General features: G+C 41.7%; 1 protein-coding gene across 6 annotated transcripts in view; it reads right to left on the bottom strand.

Annotated features, from left to right (window-relative positions):
• Positions 1-1,726: 1,726 nt before the first annotated feature.
• Positions 1,727-22,831, bottom strand: part of EBF2 (EBF transcription factor 2) — a 191,834-nt gene continuing 170,729 nt past the window's right edge. For 2 of the 6 annotated variants that reach the window (XM_065879342.1, XM_065879346.1), the window contains 6 exons: positions 20,268-20,356; positions 18,644-18,709; positions 18,383-18,560; positions 15,915-16,100; positions 7,834-8,001; positions 2,296-2,327 (listed from right to left, as the gene is read on the bottom strand). In XM_065879342.1, the coding sequence (XP_065735414.1) occupies positions 2,296-2,327; positions 7,834-8,001; positions 15,915-16,100; positions 18,383-18,560; positions 18,644-18,709; positions 20,268-20,356 (719 nt within the window). Of the gene's footprint in view, positions 2,328-7,833; positions 8,002-15,914; positions 16,101-18,382; positions 18,561-18,643; positions 18,710-20,267; positions 20,357-22,831 lie in introns of all 6 variants that reach the window. The other 4 variants (XM_065879347.1, XM_065879348.1, XM_065879344.1 and 1 more) reach the window with 3 other exon arrangements.

The raw sequence follows: 22,831 nt of genomic DNA, 5'->3' as shown, positions 1-22,831 counted from the left end.
GTGTAAAGCTACCAAGAAATTCTACAATCATTTTGAAGACAGTACTGCACTCATCTTCATGCAAGAGCAAACTTCACAGATTCTAAAAGCAATGCTACTTAAAAAAACACATTTCCTTATGTTGGATTGGCTCAAATCCAGGTCTAAACATGCTTAATTTTGTTCTGCTTTCACTTTTGGATGGTGATGTTTGTCATCCACACTCTTCCTCTCCCGTCAGATTTTTCACTGGGGAAAGTTCTCTTGTGTGTTTCCCTGTTTTTTTTTTTTTGTTTTTTGGTGCTTTAAGCCCTGACTAGGAGGGATAGGGACAGTCAGCAGGAATTATGAGTATGCCAGGTTTCCAAACCCTTGGATTATCATGTGCGTAGAAATACCCTTGGGTCATATTGGGTAGTTCTAGAATCGATTAAAGGCAAATAAGACCATTGGGGGTTGAATAGGTGTGAGCAAATGGAAGGGAGGCTGAATTTATGAAGTTGTCCAGAATTGGCTCAGATGCACTAAACATGTTTTTCCAGCAGAGCTGCATCAATTTCTAATAGAACCCCAACCAAGAAGCCCAAACTGAAGTCTGTATATAGACTATGCTGTGGTGCCAATGAGTCAGCAAGGAGAACCCTGGTCTGGACAAAAATGACATCCTTGTTGGCAATCCAGATAATTCTGGATACATCTCCAGGATCACAGAGGCTTTCAAGACTTTACTCCATGTTAGGAGTTCCTGCAAGGTTTCTCCTGCTAAGAGCTAGTCCCAGAACTTACGAGTGCCTGTCGCAGGCCTGAGGAAATGTGTTGCTTGGAACACAGATGCCCCTACTCTCTGACCCTGCTAAGAATCTAGGTTTCCATTTCTTTGAAGATCAGTAGAGAGATTAGGGCTTTTAACATGCCTCTTCTGCACCCCATCACATTCTTGCCTGGAAACGGTGTCAAGTTGAATACATATTTTTTTCAAGTGAGTTTAATGCCATGAAAGGGGAGATCTGCAGCGAGAAGAAAGGATGCGAACATTCTAAGATTGACGATGAAGAGTCCGAGAAACAGAGTCACCGTCTTCAAATCCAGTTTCTGAAGTTCTGTGGGGCTTAAATCTCTGTGCTGAACCACGTGACCAAAGAGGAGGGAGGGAGGGGCTCTGAAAGGGAGATTCCACAGAGGCCACTTGTTTGGGAAAGTCACATGGCTTTGGCTGTCTTTAAGGTGAGACCCGTCTTTCCCTGGGATGCAAAGCCGGGGACACACTAAAACATGGGAATTTTCTGCACTGCTCAGGGGAGAATGTTGAACGCTAATATAAATTTTAAAAATTATGTATTCACAAAGAGTGAATACCTAAAGGGACATGTAGACTATTTAGAAAGCAGACGGAGCTGGGAATGGATTGATGGGTTTGAGTATTTGTGTACGTGCATGGACTTGCATCGTTTCTGCATCGGGTTGTTCTATATAAGATACATGTTCTTGCCTGTGGGTCAGTAAAATGATGGAAAAAGAGGGGAATGCGGGATGGGGGATAAGAGTCTAGTAAGTAACTGCAGTAATAATCACACACCTTTTAAACTTGTTACTACATGTTTGCATCACTTCCATTTTACATCAGGAAGAGAAATTCCTCTCTCTTCCAAAAAGGTCTTAATTTCTACCTCTACTTACAATAAGTTACACGTTTATTTATTTAAATAATTGTAAAACATTTTAAAATTTTTCCCTTTTTTTGTTTTTTTTTGTTTGTTTGTTTTTTAAAGAGATTAAACTATAAGCAAACACACATACAACAACATTTCATCATTCAATTCAGGTTTCATTTTAAGAAAGTCTTCCATGCTGGTACCCTGTTTTGTTCAATTTTTTTTTCTGCATAAACTAAATTGGTATCTGAAAGGCTTCATAGAAAATAGAAACTTTCAACTTTTTTTTCCTACAAAGAAAAACAAATAGTATCCAAAATATTAAGCATGAATCGTTTGCCAATTTTTTTTCTTAAATATTTTACAAACATAGGAAGGTGGTTCTCATAATGTTCATAACAAAGAATTGCATTTCTGCTCTTAGCACTGACTACGTCAATGACATCTTTTGTCCTTGTTCCCAAGAGGGTCAGTTTGTGTAGTTACCATCAGAGCTACACAAGAAACGTGAGACCAGGTAAGAGGCAGCTCCTTGCAAACCCAGATCTGTCCATCATGTTCACTTGGGGCACAACTTTCCCCAGAGAGCTCCTAGTGCTTTCTTCATTATTGGTCCATCAGAGTAAGCAGTTTTGTGCTATAAGAAAGCAGTTCTTCCTCTTCTTTACATTGGGGGCACGACAAGTCCGGTCATGGCTGCAAGGGAAGAGTGGCACAGGCATGAGACTTAGAGATTCTTTACATTAAGGTCTAGAAACCAGAGAGAGGGGTGGGGCCTGGGATGGACAGTCTGGTACCGTCCAGGGAGATGGTGCCCTCAGCTGATATGGGAACCTATTTTCTCCAGGTCTGGTCTAGCAGACAGACAATGAGAGGCACCAGAGCCTTACTGAATCACTGAAACATAAACAAAGCTTGTTGAAGTTTTGCTTGGGAGGCCAGAAATTATGTTTTGCTTTACATTAATGGGTTGTATACATGACATAAGAGACATAAACATGTAAACTAAATTGTAATATATGTCTAATATATTTTTCACTCTTAGACTAAAATAATTTCTAGATTATATGGTTGGAAGAGGAAAATATACTCCAGGTGCCAAGCCTATTGAGTTACTTACTAGGCATCGTTTATAACAAATCGGACTTTCTATCCATCCTAGGTTTCTATCCATCCTAGCTGAAATTGGATGAGTTGTTTTTTTTTTTTCCTAACTAGCTCATCTTCCTTTGGGGCTCACTGCTGTATGTGATGTCCATTCACTAAGGGATGCTGATCCACTGGAACAAAAGACTTAATTTAGTTCCTAAGTTGGGAGTCACCCCAATCTCTACTCTTCACCCCCAATCCAAGCGCAGTGTCCAGCGCCCCTCTGTCAAGGGGCTACTGCAAATGCCTGTCTGGGTGGCACCAGGTCCAAGGTCTCCCCTCGATATGAGAAATAAAGCAGCATCAGCACCATGTGGAAAACTCACACAGCAAAACGCAACCCTCTGGCCTTGGCTTTTGGGTGATGAGCCCATCGAATTTTCACATTCTTGGAAACTGGCAGAATAGTTTCCTTGTGTCCAAACTTCACACTGCATCTAGAATTTGATCCTTTGAGTTTTATTGTCTAAGCCTCATCTAAAGGGCTTATCAAACATCATAGAAGCATCTTGCTGAACGGTGTTCACTAACCTGATAAGCAAATGGACAAAATTCTTCCTGCTTCTTCCAACACGTCTCTCTGTCTCTCCCTCCCTCCTTCCCTCCTCTCTCCCCCACCCCTCCCTTCCCCTATCCCTCTCCTCTTCCCTTTTCTCTCCTTGCCAGCCAGTCTTCTCAGGCAAAATTGTCAGCCATCTATTTCCCTGACCATACAGCCTTTATTGAATGTTTGTGAGATCCAGATTAAGGTCTTACACAGCGGCGAGCAAACCCTTAATTATTTTTGCCTGTATTACTATATATTGAATCGATGTAACTTTTCAATAAAGGCAGTTCAATTCTGGACACTCCCCAATGATTTGGAGATACAGCAACCCTGGTAATTATCCCAGAGTGTAGGAGGTATTTTATTTTATTCTTTTTTTTTTTCTTTTTTTCCTGGAGGGAGCTGGAAAACGAATCCGGCACAGTGTATACTATTATCTCGACGATCTATACTCATCAACTGTGAATGCCTGATAAATGAGGTAGAAGGTGGGGAAAATGAACACTGCATGTATAGCTCCCCAGCAGTAGGTTTCGGGCTCACGTTTTCAACTTTAACTTGTCTGTTACACTTCAGACTCATCAGCCCCTTCCTTTTCCTGCGTCCTCAGAGAGTTATCTAAGGAGCTTATTAGAAGGGCAGAGCCTCTCCGAGAACAAGATCCACTGCACGACTGAAGAACAGATTTCATGGATTTTCCTTCTCCCTGGTCTCACACCAGGCACTGCGTGGGCTGTGCTCTGCTCCGTGGTGACCCTGACTTTTTGCTTGTGGAAGCCGTAGCCAACAGACAGAAAGCAGCAGTTATTAACTGCACTTTGTCCAGTTTCTTTTTACCTTTGACATTTCATGGGAATGTAATGATCCCTCTCCGGTCCAGGTGGAAGGTTGGTACGGGCGAACGGTGAAGAGAAGACCTGTACTACTTCTGTCCCCAGACAGACAGCGGGCTGTCGGAGTGCAGGCTCTGGGGTCAGAATGTCTGAGTTCAAGTCATCAGTCACTGGCTGTGTGGCCCTGGGCAAGCTCCTTAGCTAAAAATGGTGATACCAGTATGACCTTCGCCTTTGGGTCACACGAGAGGCTGGAACAAGGTAATTCCTATAAGGCACTTGGTTCAGCATCTTGCACGTGGGATCAAGGCACGGTCAGCGAGTCTCGGAGAGTGCTGGCTGCACAGTCCCTCTGCGGGTGACTAATACCACCTCAGCTTAGAGCAAGCGGAAAGAAGCTCCCTCTCAGCCTGTGATCACCCTCCACCTCAGGCCACGTTTACACCCTCCCACTGTCCCTAAAGGGATGGAGCGTCCTACCACTCAGCCCCCGTCACCCCAGGATCCCTTCACTCAGTGATTGCAGGCAGCGTATTCAAGGTCAGCGTGGCTCTCTCCCTCTCTGCACCAACGGGACACCTGGTGATGCTGGACCTTGAACTGCTTAGTCACCGGTCCAAAATGAGGAAGAACCAGAGTGAAGGCTTCTGGAAGGCATCCCCTGTCAGCTCCATGTATAAAATGTCCTTCACCTTTCCTACTTCTTCGCACACGTTGCTTCTCAACCACCTTGGGATAGAGGGATCAGTTCTCCTGTTTGACGGGCTAGGAGACTGAGGCTCTCCGATGACAGTGACTGGTAGGGATGCCCTGGTACAGCCTGCAGTGTCTGTTGAAGTCAAGTTCCGTGTTCTTCCCACGGTTGGCAGCCTTTGAGGTTCCCCTCGGAATCCTCTCCTATTTCTCCACACACTACTTTGTATTTTCACAGTTCTTTGTTTTTCAGTCTCCAGCTCCTAATTTAAATGTTGTTGTCTGCTTCCCCTCCACCGTTTCCTCCTCCATCCCGGCCCCCAGCCTTCTCCTCAAGGTTAAAATCACCAGGGTAATTCGGAGGAGCTGTAGGACCTCAGAGAGGCTCAGGACTTCTCAGTGATTCTACAGAAATGAACTAGAGCCTAGGGCCTGTGTCTGTGTGTAACCAACTCCGTTGTCACTCCCGCACACACAGTTAAGAATGTGCTGCTGAGACGCTGTGTCACTGGTGGTGCCAGAAGCTCGCGTGGCTGAGGACCCTAGAGGGGCTCTTCTGGTTATTTCAGCTGCTGCCGCCTCCACCAGGAAACCTTGCTGTGACCACACAGACCGTCCCAGCTCTTTGGGACAACTGCACCCTGACCAGGTGACACCACGGGGGCCCTTGGGCCTGCAGCCGCTAGCAGGGTGGGGATTCCAGGCCATGGCTGCCAGTGAAAGCTCCCTGAGGGCTGCAAGCTGGACAGGCCCCACAGATGGGTCTCCCTGGACAGCACAGACCCAGAAGGGTCTGAGTCAACCAGCTCTGCTCCCCTGACTCAGTCCCTGCGTGAGAGAGGGGCTGGGGGAGGGGCGGCAAGGGGCAGTCAAGTTGCACTTTTCTTCCTCCAAGTGAAGCTGAAAATATTTGCAGGAGTTGCCTGCAATGAAGGAAGGGCTGTACCCCTCCTGTTCTCCTCCTGCACCTGCGCTTGCCCTTTGCCCTTAGTCTTTGTTGGGCCTCTCACTCTGCAGTTCCCCAACGAAACCTGTGTGGCCCCCGCCAGGTTTTTAAAAATTTTTTCTTGGAGTTTAGTTGCTTTACAATGCTGTGTTAGTTTCTGCTGTACAGCAGAGTGTATCAGTTATACATAGACATGTATCCACTCTTTTCGAGGTTCTTTTCCCATATAGGCCATTACAGAGTATTGAGCAGAGTTCCTGGGCTCTACAGTAGGTCCTTATTAGTTATCTGTTTTATATATAGGAGTGTGTATATGTCAATCCCAATCCCCCAATTTATCCCTCCTCCCCTTACCCGCTAGTAACCATAAGTTTGTTTTCTACACCTGTGACTCTATTTCTGTTTTGTAGATAGGCACGAGTTCCTTTGTACCCATTCTTTAGATTCCACATATAAGCCCTATCATACAATATTTGTCTTTCTCTTTCTGACTTACTTCACTCAGTATGACAATCTCTAGGTCCATCCACGTTGCTGCAACCCTGCCAGGTTTAAGGGACATGACTGAAACCATAGTACTTGGAAAGGCGAGTCATACTGCTGAAGGGGAGATAGGGGAGGGGAAGATGCAGCAAAAGTTCAGCAATTGTTTCCTATCCCAGTCTGGAGGTGAAGCCATCGTGGGAAAAGTTCTGAGCACGTCCCCTAATGACAGGCTAGAAACCACTGGCCTTTGTTGGGAGGTGCGGCAGGTGGAGACGCTTAGCTACAGGCTGAGCCTGTTTCTCTCTGGATCTGACATCTGGATAAAAAGCAAATACATATATATATATTTTTTTTTCATTCAAATATACAGATGTTTCCAACTATTCCCATGCTGGGCGGCATGTAGACCCAGCTGCTTTGTCTAGTTAGAAGCAAAAGAATTTTTAGGGGCTCTTCTGAGGGCTGGGCTTTCAACTCTTATTTCACAGTTTGTCTGTCAAGTCACTTGACTTCAAGGAGGTACCATCGCTCTAATGGTAGAATGTGTCAGGAAGCTGACGTACCTCCCAGAGCTGTGCTTGGCCACAACCGGCGAGTGCACCCTCACGGGTGTCCCCAGAGGCTCGGGAACCCCTGCGCAATCATAAAGCCACTAGGCGGATGCCATTCCAGGGACAGCACAGCCCATTCGAGGCTCTGCTGACCTCAGAGGCTTTGATCCACGAGGGGTTAACCAAAGCAAACCTCTGCCCTCTTTGGTTTTATCCCACACTGCTTGTCGTGAATGTTTTCATGTCAAGACGCAGGGAGCTGCCTAAAAATCATGTGGGTCGTTAAGCTCCCTGGCATTCAGCAGTTTCCAATTTGCTCTTTTGCCATCAGCTGCCTCCCATTCACAATGAGATGATTAGATTCTCATGTACTCATCACATTCGTGCTATGTCATGTCATATTATATTTTAGGACATTGCTCAAAAATGGGTTTGACGGGGGATATTAATGTTTGTTCTTAGATCCAGTATGTCTTTTTTTCTTTCTTCCCTACCCCACCCCTGATCAGGCACCTGCTATCAATTTGACCAGCATGTAACCAGAATTCTCAGAACTTGCTCGTGGCTCCTGACGGATCTTGTCCATTCGTGCCATGGGACTGGGAATGCACTGCAGATGGCAAGCTGATTCGGTAAGCAGTAGTCACCATGTAGCATCTGCTGTGGTGGCCAGGCACCTTCTGGGAAATAGTGACATGGCCTTGTGAAAAGCAGAGGTCTGGGGAGTCCGATGCTCCTAGAGGGTATACGTGACCCCACCGTAGTTAATTTGTGTCCTTGCAGAGTTGTCCGACTTCTCTGTTATTCCCCCATCTTGCTCTTGGATAGAGAACTAGCCCAGCTGTACAAGTCATTCGGGTCTCATGATGAAAACACCAAAGCATCTCCTTGTAGGTAAATGACTAGAGATACAGAAGGATGCTGAGCTGTTTGCTCTTACTTTGCGGACCCTGTGGCACATGTATCGTGCCGATACCCACGGTGCTACTTTGCTTACCTCTGAATCCATTTCCATTGCCACTGGAGCAAGCAGGTGAAGGGGAGCCTTGGGGCCTGATGACGGGGGCGAAGGCACTCTTCTGTTTGACAGCAGGAAAAACTGAAGAGGAAAATGGGAGGATGGAGGACGTGCTGGAAGATCCAACAGTGGGACTTGATGACATGACTGGAAAGCAAATGCACAATCCTTTTTTAGAAAGAGAAAGATCTAGGAGTTAAGTTCTCTCTTCAGTACGTACAACCTCTACACATTGCTTGAGAAATTACGAATTTATTCCAGGCATTGTTCCTGATTCCAGGGATTCAAAAAGAAGTTGAATGTGACAAGGTCCCTGCCCTGTCCCGTGGGAGGAATAAACAAAAAAAACTTATAGGGTCATTGTCCTGTTGGAGGAGTGTCCACGACGCTGAGATACAGCGGGCAGAGTGCTTTTCTGCCTGGAAGAGTCAGTAAAGTGTCAGCAGGAGATGAAATTGTGATAGGTCTTAATCCACAAGTAGAAGCTCGACAAGAGAAGGCTAAGACCAACAATTGAAAAATTATCCAGTCTACTAAAAATCAGAAACCTCTTTTTTTACCCTAAAAAGTAGTCCTGTCTGGGAGCCGTGTGCTTCCCTGGCAATTCTCAGGGCACCGGAGGTTTGATCTGTAGGGTTGGCATCTTCTCTGTGTGCACCATCTCTATGGGCCACTTCCTCATTAAATGTAAAAGTTTATTAACATTTAAGAGATTACCTCCTTCTTCCTCTACTTTCAGAGCTCCTGGGAAATAAAGCTGCAAGTCAGCCTCCTCTGATGTGATATGTAGAAAAAAATACCAATATTAACATTAAACTGACTTAAAGGAAGCCAAAAACTAAGTGTTGTGGATTTCCAGGAAAAATAAAGGCTATTTACACAACGAAGGGCCCCATGTCTTAATGTCAGACACTCCACCAAGTCACATCATACAAGAAGATAATCTCCTCCTAGGTTCAACTTGCTCGAGAAAGGGGTAAACTTGAGTTCACAAGGGTAGAATTGTTCGAGATAGCATTTTATAGTATGAGGTCAAGTTTCAGGGGCTCATTTTAGCATAATGTCCACAATTCTGAACCGCCCAAGTCACATGACTTGGTAAAAGAATTACTGGAATGTAATGGCAAAGGCCGTGACAAAGGCCAAGAGTGCTGACCTCTACTTCATATCATCAGTGGTCCAGATACTCCACAAAGTAAATCTGAAAGTGAGAACATGAGTGCGAGTTATGGTTCAAAGACCAAGTACGAGGTGAATTGAAGGTCCAGTATTCTGATACCCTGTGGAAGACTCCATCCCCATTTCCCCCCTCTCCATATAAAGATAGACTTTGGGCTGTGTTCACAAATTGCCTATATAAAGCAATCATACAGCGTACCTCCAATATGATGTCTTTTACAGCCGTACGACAAACCAAAGACTTCCAAAAAAAAAGAGCTTTATCTAAAAACTTCTTATCCTGAAGTGGTCCTGATTTAAAGGGCAGTGCAGAAGGAAGCATCCAAATACATCTCGGTCTTGCCACAAGTAATATGAATCAAAAGAAACAAATGGTGGTATCGATACATATAGACTGAATAAACAAGGTCCTACTGTGTAGCACAGGGAACTACATTCAATATCCTGTGATAAACCATAATGGAAAAGAATATGAAAAAGAATGTATATATATGTATAACGGAGTCACTTTGCTATACAGTAGTAATTAACACAACATTGTAATTCAACTATATGTCAATAAAAAAGAGAAAAAATTGGAAAGGAGGAAAAAATCCTTAAGGAATCTCATGTAATACTTGAAGATGCAAATGAAGAAGAAATCTGGCTAATTCACTGTTGTTATGGGAGAGGATACAGGTTTAAGCACTGAGAATGGATCTTATTCATAGTTCCAAGTCAATCTCCTCTTCTAGCCTTGGTTTTAGCGTCAGTGAAATGTGTGTGTGTGAGCAGGTGGGTGGGTGAGTCCCCTCCTCTTTCTGTAAGGCACAGAATCAGAGGCCAAAGGAACGCTGAGAATCAGGAGCCCCTGATTCTGACCACCATGAAATCTCTGCCATACTATGTGATCCATGCAAGCACCAAAATGGCGCCTTGGTTTCTGAGTCTGCAATAGCAGAATCTCCCCTCATACACCATGATAGAGGAGGGTTTTTATAATGTGAGTTAGACACACACACACACACACACACACACTCAATTCCATGTACATTCAGCATATGACTCACTTCTACAAATACTTCTTTTTTAGTAACAGATCTAAAAGCATGCTCCTTAGCATGGCCACCACCTCTCAGTGGGAAAGGAGTCACTTCAGGCTTCCCCAGGTGGTGTAAAAGAATTGTTACAGAGCTGAATAAGCACAGAGCTGTAACATGCCCATTTAAAATATTTTTAACAGAATTTTTGTAAAATGTCAAATTACATCCAAATTTAAAATTTAATGCGGCTATAATAAAAAGCCTAAAGGAAATTTTAATCTGTGTGTGTCAACAAACATAACTTCAATATTTATCTGTTTAAAACAACAACCACACTGTTAGAGCCAGAAAGTTTTGTTAAAAAAAATTTTTTTTAACGAGGCGTTTGTCTTAACAGATATTAAAACTTATGACAAGCCTACACAAATGAAATCAGTGTTATACTAGCATAGAAATAGGCAGACAAATCCTTGGCGAAAATAGAGTCCAGAAACAGACCTGAGGATACATGAGAATTAGAACTTAATAAAGGTGACATTTCAAATTAGAGGGGACATAAACACATGGGAACAATACGCTAGCCATTTGGAGACAAAATTTAGAGTGCTTCCTCGTGTTAAACACGAAAGTAAATCTAAGTGGATTAAACAGTTATTTGTAAAAGCAAAATTATAAAGGAGCTAGTAGAAAAATTAGGAAGTTATGTGATTCACCTAATCCTTTCAACCCCCAAACCTAAACAGAACATCGTAAGACATGACAAAAATATTTCTGTAACACATACAGAAAAGGCAAATGACAAATTAGGAAAAATATCTGTCCTAATTATTTAGACATATTCAGATTCTCAGTAGCTAATAAGTTTTTATAAATTAATCAGAGAACATCCCACTAGAAAAATGGGCACGGGAAGTGAAAAGGAATGTCACAGAAGGAAAAATGAAAATGACCAAAAGGCCTTTATAGACCTATAAATGGTCAAACCGATTAGTAATCATATGTAAATTAAAACAGTAATGAGATGTTATTTTCCACTTGCCAAATTGATAAAGATTAAGGAAAACTTAAGAGGGCGGGGAAACAGATACTATTCCTTTTCTAAGGGGAGTACTAACCTCTCTGGAGGGACTTCAGTAATATGTATCAAAGTATTTGAAAATGTGCATATTTTTAACCCGGTAATTTAATTTCTAGAAATTAATCCCAAGGAGATAATCATAAATGTGAAAAAAAAAAATCCAAGGGCGTTTTTATAGTCTTGAAAAACTGGGAAATAAGTGAAGTGACCAGCAATAGGGTAAACTATATTAGGTCCATAAAAAGGACCACTGTGCAAACATTAAAACTAATAATGGAGAAGAATATTTAATGGCATGGAAAGATACACCTCCTCAGATGAGTAAGGCAGATTGCATAATAACATGGACAATGAGCCCACTTTTATTTTTTTTAAAAAATACAAAAAGCAAAAGTCTAGAAGGATGTGATACATCCAAACTTTTAATGACGATATCTGGCTGACAGAATTGTGAAGATTCTTACATTTCTTTCTCTTACTTGTCTGTATTTTCAAAATTTCCTACAATGAACATGTATTACTTCTGATGTAGCAGAAAGCAGCAAAAGCTGTTAAACGAACGGAAAATCTCTACTTCTTTGGGAAAAAAGAATATAATCCTGAGCAATAGGCATAATAGCTTTCCTGGATGTTGATGTGCCTCTTTGATCTAAGGCTTTACTGCCTGTAAACAAGGTTGTCTGTTACCTGTTCTTTCACAAATTCCTGGGAGAAGCTTGTTGACTGTAGTTAACTTTGCAATGCAAACGCCACTCCTAACGTCTGTTCTCCATTCTTAGGACACAGGCCTGCACTGATGGATTTTATGGAGCCTAGCTTCATATCTGTGACTGAGGATTTTGCCATCTTTCTTCTGCTCTCTTTTTCATTGATCTTATGGCTGAAACCCATTAGCTGTGCATCAGAGCAGAAATTTTCAAAATGTATCTATCCATAACTGCAAGGCTATACTTTAAAAGTTAACCATGGTTATCTCTGCCTAGAAATAGTGTCATTTTTCTTTTCTTTCTTACATAGGCGTGCTTTTCAATGCGTCTACAGTGAGAATGTTACAAGTGTCGTAGGATATTTTTTTTTTCCTTTCTGAAGAAAGAGACAAGAGAAATACACCTAAATATTAACAAGGTGTTTTTTTTTACGATGGGAGGGTACTTTCTTTTAAAAACTATTTCCACATGTTCTAAATGTTCTATCATAATCATTTAACACTCTACAACAGAAAATGTCTTGATATTTATTTTTGAAAACATGAAAATATTGAGGCCTGGGACAGACTCTAAGACTATATAACTGAAGCAGGAATCCCTGAAGAAGGATTCTGTCTGTATGGATCCTGTTCCAAACTTTGCATGTGCTTGGTGGCTATTCTACTTTGGAAGAAGTGGTCCCTTGGGTGTTGCAGGCTTGTTGAGTAGAACATCTTTGGGGACACCAGAGTGTACTGTTTTAGGAAAGTTGATCACACATACTTGAAATTGAAAATTTCTCTGGACACCTCTCTCTGTGGATAGAGGCCAAAGTAAAGGCAAGCACTTCTAGCCCAGAAATCTCTGTGAACATGGGGAGTTAAGGAAAAACCACTTTTCTTCTTCTAAGGATTGATTGGCTTGCACCGTCCCAGCTGGAACTCACCAGGCACACATCCTCCTTTGCATCGAGCCATTGCATTTGTTGGCGCTAAGGGTCTGTCAGCGTTTCATTATAACCTCCTATTGTCAGGGGTTTAGAATTCAGCCATAAAAACTTGCACTGAGCTGGAACTTGGCACATACCGCTACCGCCAGGAAGTGAAGTTTGTATGTGGAATTGAAAAAACATCTGTTTGGCCATTTTTGAAGTGGTGTGAGAGCAAAAACAGTAAAGATGCAGGTTTTTGATACTCTGCGTTGGCCGTCATGCAAGTCAACTTGACTGAGAGGTTTGATTTTATTTCTTTTTAACGTCTCTGGCAAGTGATTGGTCCGTGGCATGGCCCAGCCACATCAGACTAGTTTAAAAAATAAAATGAAAAATCAGAGAAGGGTGTTTCCAGACACAAGCAACTGAACTGACGAAATGGTATCCCCCTGAGCTTTAAAATTTTTTTTATTTAAAACAATTTTTTTGTATTTCCCAGAGAATTTGAGACTTAGCTGGGTAGAAATACAGGTCCCGTGCTATTGTAATGAACTCCATAGGGTATTCAGTATTTTTGCAGTAGGGGATTTTATTGTAATGAATGCCCCGTTTGGAATTCCAGTCCCAGTCTGCAACTCCTTCAGACCATTCCTCAGCAAAGGAAGGTGCAAGGGGGTCTCACAGACCCAGTAGGAAACAAGAGGACATTCTCTGCTGTGTTTCCCACTCCCTCTGGGCAGGGCATCTTCCTCTTTCTATTTTGTGCATGCTCTCTTGTTTTAATGGGTGACTTGAAGACAGGGTGTTACTGTCTTTCTTGTGGCAGTGGGATTGACTGATGAAGAAAGGGTAGTGGAAGGAAGTTGTCACTTGCTGGAGTGGGAAGGGTCCCTTTCTACCGAATGAATTATCTAGTAAGAAACATCAAGCCATCCACACCAGATGGGCAATTTCATTCATCCATTCACTCTCTCTCTCTGTCTCTCTCTTTCTCTCCACCCACACCCCACCCACTCCTTCCTGTCTTTTTTTTCTCTCTCCCTCACCCATCACCACACTAAACACTATATTGTTATATTAACCATTTTTGATCTACAAAAATGAGGATTTCACATGGTTCAACCATTTGTGTATGATCGAACATATGAAATTACACATTTTGGAAATAAAGAAGAGGTGGTTTCATACGGCTCAGCCTAATAATGTGTTATAAAGACATGAAATATTTTTAATATTACTGAATAATTTAAAAACATGATATCCTGAATCTGATGACATATGATCTAGCCACAGTTTTACTGTTTATCGGCAATGAACCCTTGAGTAAGTCATTTAATAACCCTTCATATCTTAGAAGGGAAAATGATGATGATACTAGTATAATAAATTATATTAATAAATATATAAACATAAATTATATACATAATAAATTATTGTGATTATTATATCCATATTATATGGTTGTGAGGATCTGATTGGACTCTATGTGTGAACATGCTTTTTAAGCTGTAAGGTAGAATGTGACTGTAAATTACTCTTACTGTTGTGACCGTTATCATGTGACATTATTTACACAATGGCTCTTTTGTCCTTGTACCACTTGCAGGAGCTATTGAAGATGTGGTCCCTTCTGCACATAGGGTACCCTCTCCACAAGGTTGCATGGGAGAAATCTCTCCAAGGTCTCAGCAACAGAAAAATCAGGTTTCTCTTGAGCGGCTGCTACTACTACTACAACTATTGCTACTAATAATAATGTGTGGACATACAATTTTAATAACAAATAGTGTTTGTCTCTTTGCTTTACCATCTTATAAGCCTCCGAACCAAATTAATGACTCCCTTGAATAGACCAGACGGCACCCATTCTAACCCTTGGCTTCATCTCATTTTCTGATACATATTTTTTTCTTTTATGTTTCTTATAGTTTCTATTTTACACTTTCATGCTGCCCATCTATTAATATTCCCCCAGAACATTTTTGGAACAAGAGAAGGTTAAAAACAAGTAAGTAAGTAAGTAAATAAATAAAGCAAGTAACAGTTTGGTTTCCTCGGTCCCTCTGATCTCATTGATCTAATTGGCCATCTGACAGGACACCATGAAGAACTCCTGTCTTTGCAGCAACGAGATTTTAGTTGTCCTGGGAGAACCAGCCCCTGCTGCTTGGCTACTATATCTTCACCACACTTAGTATGAGTGTTGAGTGTGATGAATTGAACAGATAACCCAGAAGTAACTCCTGGATGTGTGTCCCCAGGGAACCACAGGCCCAAAGGCTGAGAGCGGTGGCCTCCAGACCCTCGGCACCACTTCCCGAGCTGCGGTAGAAATGGCCTTGACTCCCCCCTGCTCCTGGCACGAGGGAACCGCTCTGGGCAGCAGAGCCTTGCAACAAGGTACCGCATTTCAAGGACCCTCCACTCAGTCACTCAGACTCTCCACGGTGGCTTCTCCCCCAGCCTGAAATATGCCCTAAGTAGCCTCATCTTCTCTGAGGCTCCCGGGCTCACTGTGCAAGGTCCCAGCTTAGCCCCCAAAGCCGCCTGAATGAGTTTTCGTAACTTCCTAGAACGTCTAGCTTGCTGCTAGCCCACAGCTTAGGACTAAGAGCTTCTGTCCCCATATATTACACTGTCACCGGCAGTCAAGTTCCGTCTCTCTGGAGGTACATAAGGGAGGGGAGAGCCATGTAACAAAGTGAAAAGGGAGATGGTGTGTTACACAGAATAACCTGGCGTCATCAACTCTGTGTCCAGATTCTTGTCCTTCTCCATTCTAGCTAACTGCTGGACACCTACACCCTTGCCTGCACTGACCTCAGAGAATTCTTGTGAAGAGGAAATAGAACACTGCATCTGAAAGTGCCTAATGGAGAGTGTACGGAAGGTTAACTGAGTTGGAATCGTAATTCCTTGCTCTCGTCTACACAAGCCACATCTGTTGTTTCCCTGTAAAAAGGGAATCGTTTCACTCCTTTTCTCTCCCTTGAAAAGCTTTGAGTAACCAGATGAGCCCAGGTCCACAAGTACAAAAGGCAGGAAGGACCACTCCGTGAGTCAGTAAGATGCTGGAATGCTACTCTCCCTCGAAAGGCTGAAGAGTAAAACCCAGGGATAGAGAGACAGACAGGGAGAGCTGGAGGGATGGACAGGGCACTTACTTCCATAAGGGGAGCCTGTGGGGGAGCCGTTTAGAAATCCTGGAGATCCTGGGACACCCAGGTTGGCCATAGGGACGTTGCTGTAGCCGTTCATACTGTTACTGGAGGTGCTGTAGTTAGACTGCTGAGGGGTAGAGCTGGAAGAGTAGCCCCGCGGAGAGATGCTGCTTGTGTTGCGGATGTATCCTGGACAACAGAGAGAAAGCGCAGATAAATGAACCTGTACACACACACACACACAGAGCACAGACCAAATAGGGCAGCATAGGTCCACATGGCCCCCAGTCTATAGAATTCCAAGTTGACTGTGGGCTGTAGTGGAAAAGTCTGCAGTTTGTCTTCAAACTTTTTATACCTCTGTCTCTTCCCCATCTCGCACAAAACCATATCCCTGTAATTCCCCCCTTCCTCCTCTTTCCCATTGGCAGTCAACATCTCCAACTCACACCAAGGAGTGAATGACTAACGGCAGTGACATCTCCCAAATCCTACTTCATGTAACGCTAGAGCCCTCTGAGATACTGATGATGGGTATCACCGAGAAAAGCATTCTGTGGTCCAATAAAGCTTGGCAGATGGTGCGTACCATAGCATACTGAAGATTCGTATATGAAGGGCCTGGAGAATGAATAAACCGGTTTAACTTTGCTAACCTAGTGTTTCCCAAATTTAACATAATATAGCATCTTTTCTGGGTGTGATGGGGAAAAGCCATCCTGATTAACGTTTCAAGGGGCGCCAGCACTCTGAAGATCACAGCTATAGAAGTCTGAAGTTGTTACCATGCCCTGCTGTGTGGGGTGGGGAACATTTTCATTTAAAATGCATTGATAAGTTCATCTAAATGGGCCGTTCTTTCGAAATAATGCCCTTTGCAGCAACATGGATAACACCAGAGCTTATCATACTAAGTGAAGTAAGTTGGAAAGAGAAAGACAAATACCATATGATATCACTTATATGTGGAATCTAAAATATGGCACAAATGAACCAATCTGGGAAACAGAAAGAGACTCACAGACACAGAGAACAGACTTGCGGTTACCAAGGTGGAGGGGAAGTAGGGGAAGGGATGGTTGGGAGTTTGGGGCTAATAGACGCAAACTGTTACATTTAGAATGGATAAACAACAAGGTCCTACTGTATAGCACATGGAACGATATCCAATCCCTTGGGATAAACCATAATGGAAAAGAATATAAAAAAAGAATGTACATATGTGTGTAACTGAGTCATTTTTCTGTACAGCAGAAATTAATGCAACATTGTAAATCAACTACACTTCAATTTAAAAAAATAAATTAAAAAAATATATAAATGGGCTATTCTTTGACCAAAGACTTGGAAGCACCCACAACCGAATGCATGGAGATCCAGTCCGGAGTGGGATGAGTCCTCCCCGTACTTCTGAAACCCCAGCACCGAGACCTCACCTAATCGATCCTGAAATAACCCACAGAGGATAACTGTCTCTAAAGCTATTTAAGAAATGACCCAAATTTAGGGGAAAAAAAAAAAAAGGTAATAATATGTCCCACCCATATTTCTGTAAGAAGAACTCACCCTGAGCATGAGACTGAGGAATTCCCTTGCAATGGATGATAGAATTAGAAATAAAACTATCCCAAGGTGAGGTACATCAGCAGAAACATTTACTCCTTTTAAAAAATGATTTATGATAAATTTAGCACCTTAATAAAATCAACCTCAATGACAAAAACCTTTACTCAATATGCTTTACACGTAGAAGCACTGTTAACTGTGTTGCTGTATTTATATATTTGTATACCTTTGCATATATATATATATGAGATAATACACAAATAGAAGTTACCAAACTAAGCCATTCACCCTTGGCACTAGGAATTTGTGTGTAATTAACAAGAATAGCAATAACTCAGCTCCTTTCCATTATTCAGTTTGATGATCACAAGAGCAGAAGTGTAGATTTTATTCAAACAATACCTGTAAATCTAGTTTTAGTAAGCCTAAACTCTTCTAAATTCACAATACTTAATCTTATTCTTAAATGTTTCCAGTTACAGGATTCTGCCAGGTACCTAAAGAGCTCAAAGTCTAACAATACACCTAATGTTGAGATAATCCAATGATTGCATTGCTTATCTGGGACACACTCTTGTTTGTTTGTTTGTTTGTTTTTGCAGTACAGCAGGCCTCTCACTGCTGTGGCCTCTCCCGTTGCGGAGCACAGCCTCCGGATGCGCAGGCTCAGCGGCCACGGCTCACCGGCCCAGCCGCTCGGCGGCATGTGGGATCTTCCCGGACCGGGGCACGAACCCGCGTCCCCTGCATCGGCAGGCGGACTCTCAACCACCGCGCCACCAGGGAAGCCCTGGGACACACTCTTTTGATGGCATAAGAATCAAGCTTTAACTCCTTCCACTCCAGCAGAACCAGCCTTTTAAATGTATAAGATGTTTGCCGTTTGACTCTGAGAAAGGTAGTACCTTGATTATTTCCCTGTGTTGACTCTGAGATGCTGACCCCAAGCTGGCTGCCATAAGAATTGATGCCCATCATGCCACTGTGAGCTGGAGAGCTGGAGAGAGCTGGGATCTGGCTGGGATTCCTGGGGACACTGTACAGGGCTTCAGCAATGTCTGCGGCACGCTTCAAAATGATGTCCTACAAAGTGGCAGGTTGAGGTGAATGTTTTTATCGAGCAATAAGAGTTGAACTCAAGAGAGTGCAAAATGGGAGCACCTAACCTGGTTATTGTGTGGTGTCCCATAGAGCGCCTCCACCAGATCTGCAGCTCTTTTCAACAGCATTTCCTAGAGAAAGAAAAGAAAGGGTGGGATATAAGCAAAGGTAAAACCCCAAATGGCCAACACAAAGGAAAATTACATATAAAAATCGAAAGTCCAGGCATCCCCCTAAAGTGTAAGTAACTAGCCAAGAGGTCCTATATTTGGTTTGACAGGTAGAATATGATCACACGTATGAATCTCCCTATAAATGCATATCTATGTGAAATACTTCTCCATAAAAGGGCTCCACAAATAGCTTGGCTACCAAAACAAAACACAACCAAATTAAGGGTAAAGTTGGCTAAAATTAATAACGTCATGGGAGTTCCATTAAAAACTACTTACAGACCATTCCATTAAAAAAAGCTGGTATTCTAATTAACCAAATAGTCTCAAAATGATTGATTGACCTGAGTTTAGCTGCTTGCCAAGGAGTTGTCCAGAGTACTGAAATTATCTTGGCAATGCCTTCTGCAAAATTTTACTCTAATAAAGATGAATTCTTTCAGTAATGTTTCCCCCTGTTCACTTTAACCAGAGAGAATTAGTAATCAGTAATCCCTTTCCTCTCATTTTGTCTTTTCCACCTTCTGTTTTAAACAGCCTTTTAAATTGCTATTAACCTACTTTCTAGATATCATCTAATTTAATGGTGGGGCTGGGGACTTTTCCAAGAGGAAAACAAAGGTGCTATGCAGAAGCAACTGCGGTACTTGAATTTCACTCACACTACAGAAAAGAGAACATGGCATTTTATAATGTATGTGCTTAAAATGTAAATAAAAATGTTAAAATTTCGTAATTTCTCATTAATTAATACCTAATAAATTGACTTTTTTTTTTTTTTTTTTTTTTTTGCAGTACGCGGGCCTCTCACTGTTGTGGCCTCTCCCGTTGCGGAGCATAGGCTCCGGACGCGCAGGCTCAGCGGCCATGGCTCACGGGCCCAGCCGCTCCGCGGCATGTGGGATCTTCCCGGACTGGGGCACGAACCCATGTCCCCTGCATTGGCAGGCGGACTCTCAACCACTGCGCCACCAGGGAAGCCCTGACGTATTTTTAAATAAAGAAAGCTAAAATAATGGGCCAGATTCACTATATAATTTTTGTGAGCAAGTTCATTTGAAACAGATACATTTCATAGAAATTATATATGGATGTGTTTTTCACTTCCTTAAATATCTGTGTACGTACTAGGCCTTCCGTGAATACTTGATTGTGGATTACTATGTCCCTGTAATTACGGGTAAACAAAATTACGTTTAAATACAAAGGAATGGGAACTTATACTTTTAAGCAATTATATAATTATTTATTTTCATAAAGTTGGCAATGTTTTATAAGCTGAATAATTGTAGTGTGTTTGTTTCATAGGCCCAACTTTTCAGATTTCATATTTCCTCAGAGATTGACCATAACATATTTCACAGTTAGTAGATATTTTATGTGCATCTTGTATCTCCAGCTTAGCCAAATTTCAATGCCTAAGTTAATTTTAAAGAGACTTAAGTCGCTAGATTTATCTAAGTCTGCTGAAATTCTCCAGGAAGGTTTTCACGTGTCATTTTCCAAAGCATTTTACCTTAGCTAATCTCTCAGGATCTCCAGGATGCCTTGGGATGACTTTCTGCAGTCTCTGAAAGCCATAGTCTATGGTGGGTTCATTTAATGCTGAAAAACAAAAGTCTTCTTTTTGAGTATATAAACTGGCCATAAAGCAAAACTTGTAATTAAGTCTGCCATGGGTAATAGAAAGGTCTCCAAATTTCAGGATTATTATAATTATTTTATCATTTCTGCCTTAAGTACACACACTTATCATTCTCTGCTCACTCACAAATAATCAGAAACATTACACAATCAACCATTTCCCATCCCAGTTTCTTAGGAAGACGATAAAGTACCTTGACATGCTTTTCCCTGCTTCCCTCTTTGCCTCCTTCCCCAGTATACCTTCATCATCTAGTAATTCTTCTCCTAAACATCACTTTTTCTTAATCATGCTCTTAAATATTTACGTTCATACATATATAAACCTTCTGTGAGTTTATTCTCATAAAACCCTCTTCTTATGCATAATAGACTTTCAGAATTTTCAATTATGTTTTGTTACACATACATTCACTTCATGTCAGGCTTCACCAGATACTGCCAAGTTCCATAGGAGCAGAATTCACACTTATTCTGTTTTGCCACTGTGTTCTCATTGTTGGAGACAGAGCCTGGCACATAATAGGCACTTCGTGTCAGCACTTGTAAAATGAATGAGTGAGGGAATGAATGAATGAAGGACCTATTTTGGCATTTCTACTGTGCTAAAGAGTTTTGGGGGTTGATTCCTTTATCCTTTGTCCTTCTTTCCTCTCCCCCTTTACTTTTTAAATATTTGTTGCTTATATTTTATGGTTTTAAAATTAATACACGATCAAAGTAAAGAAAAAAGATATAAAGGGTAAAACAATAATCACCTGCACTCCCATTAGGCAGCAGTAAACACAGGAGGGTGTATTTCCTTTTTAATCTTACTTTTTTTTTTTTTCGATACGCGGGCCTCTCACTGTCGTGGCCTCTCCCGTTGCGGAGCACAGGCTCCGGACGCGCAGGCTCAGTGGCCATGGCTCACGGGCCCAGCCGCTCCGCGGCATGTGGGATCTTCCCGGACCGGGGCACGAACCCGTGTCCCCTGCATGGGCAGGCGGACTCTCAACCACTGCGCCACCAGGGAAGCCCAATCTTACTTTTTGCATATATGTTTTATAAATATTTGTTTCTTTTATTTGAACTCTCAAAGCAACACCTTTTATTTAAAGAAATTATTAAAATTTTTAAATAGAGAAGCAAAAATAAAATCATCCATAATCTCACCATTTTAGAGATGATCTGGGTTGACATTTTTGCTTATATCCTCCAAGATTTAAACACACACACATACTTAAAATTATTCAGAGCATACCATTCACACCATTCCATAACCTACTTTTTATCCATTTAAAAATACATCAAATTTTCCCCCAGGTTATTAAATATTCTTTTATAACATTATTTAAAATTCCTGCATATTTTTCCATGACATGGTCTATAATTTATTTAAATGGCTTCCTAATGTTTGGCATTTAACGTGGTCCTAATTTCTCACTATTATAAAAATCAGAGCAAAAATCATCCTTTGTGCATAACTTTAATTCTTTCAATTGGAAAATTCTAAGAATTAGAATTACCAGAGAAAAAATTATGATTTATATTTAAGGCCTTTCACACATACTGTCAAACCACTCCTCAGAAGAACATATAAATTTATACTCCCTCCAGCAAGGCATGTGGTCATTTTAACTTACATTTCTTTATTCATCAGTGAGGCTGACTTTTTTTTCTTATACTTGCTGATCATTTTAATTTTTTCTTTTATGAACTGCTTATAATACTTTCTGCACTCTTTTCTATTGAGAATTAGGCCTTTTTTTTTTTACTTGTAAAAACACTTTACATATTAATACTTTTAACACTCTGTCACCACGTTACAACATTATGTCCAAATCTGTCCTTAGGTATTACAGGTAGAAGGACCATCCCAACTCCAAGATCTGGCAAGTACACATTCACACATTCACACACAGACACACACACACACACACACACACGGGGTGGGGGGGGTGCTTACACATACATGTACATATACGAATTCTTTAGGTCCACCAGTAAAATGTGTACTGTTCATCGTACAGGTAATAAGATTTTTGGTTTTCATTTTTTGCTATGTATTTCACTTTTTGTTGATCTTACTGTGAATATGATTACTCCCTCATCATATTTTCTAAGAGTTTTACTCGCACCTAGAAACACTTTGATTGTTATGTGTCTGCACAGGCAGTGTGTGTGAGGAGAGTGTGTGGTGGTATATACTGGAGTCATTAAGAGAATCAGCTTTAGAGTCAAGTAGATCTTGGGTTTAAATTCCAGCTCCGCCATTAACTTCTGTGAACTTCTGTTTAAAATCCATCTCATGGGTTTGCTGTCAAAATTAAACGAAACAATGTGTAGCATGCCCCCAGCACAGTTCTTTGCAGGTAAAAGATCTTAACCAATAGTAGTTGTCTCTTATTTTGTAACCAAACCCTTAACAGATGTACTTATTTTTTCTGTTCATTC

This window comes from Phocoena phocoena, chromosome 6 (assembly GCF_963924675.1).
Source record: "Phocoena phocoena chromosome 6, mPhoPho1.1, whole genome shotgun sequence".
Lineage (NCBI taxonomy): Eukaryota > Metazoa > Chordata > Mammalia > Artiodactyla > Phocoenidae > Phocoena > Phocoena phocoena.
The sequence above is the reverse complement of the archived record's forward strand: the minus strand, read 5'-3'. Positions and strand labels throughout refer to the sequence as shown.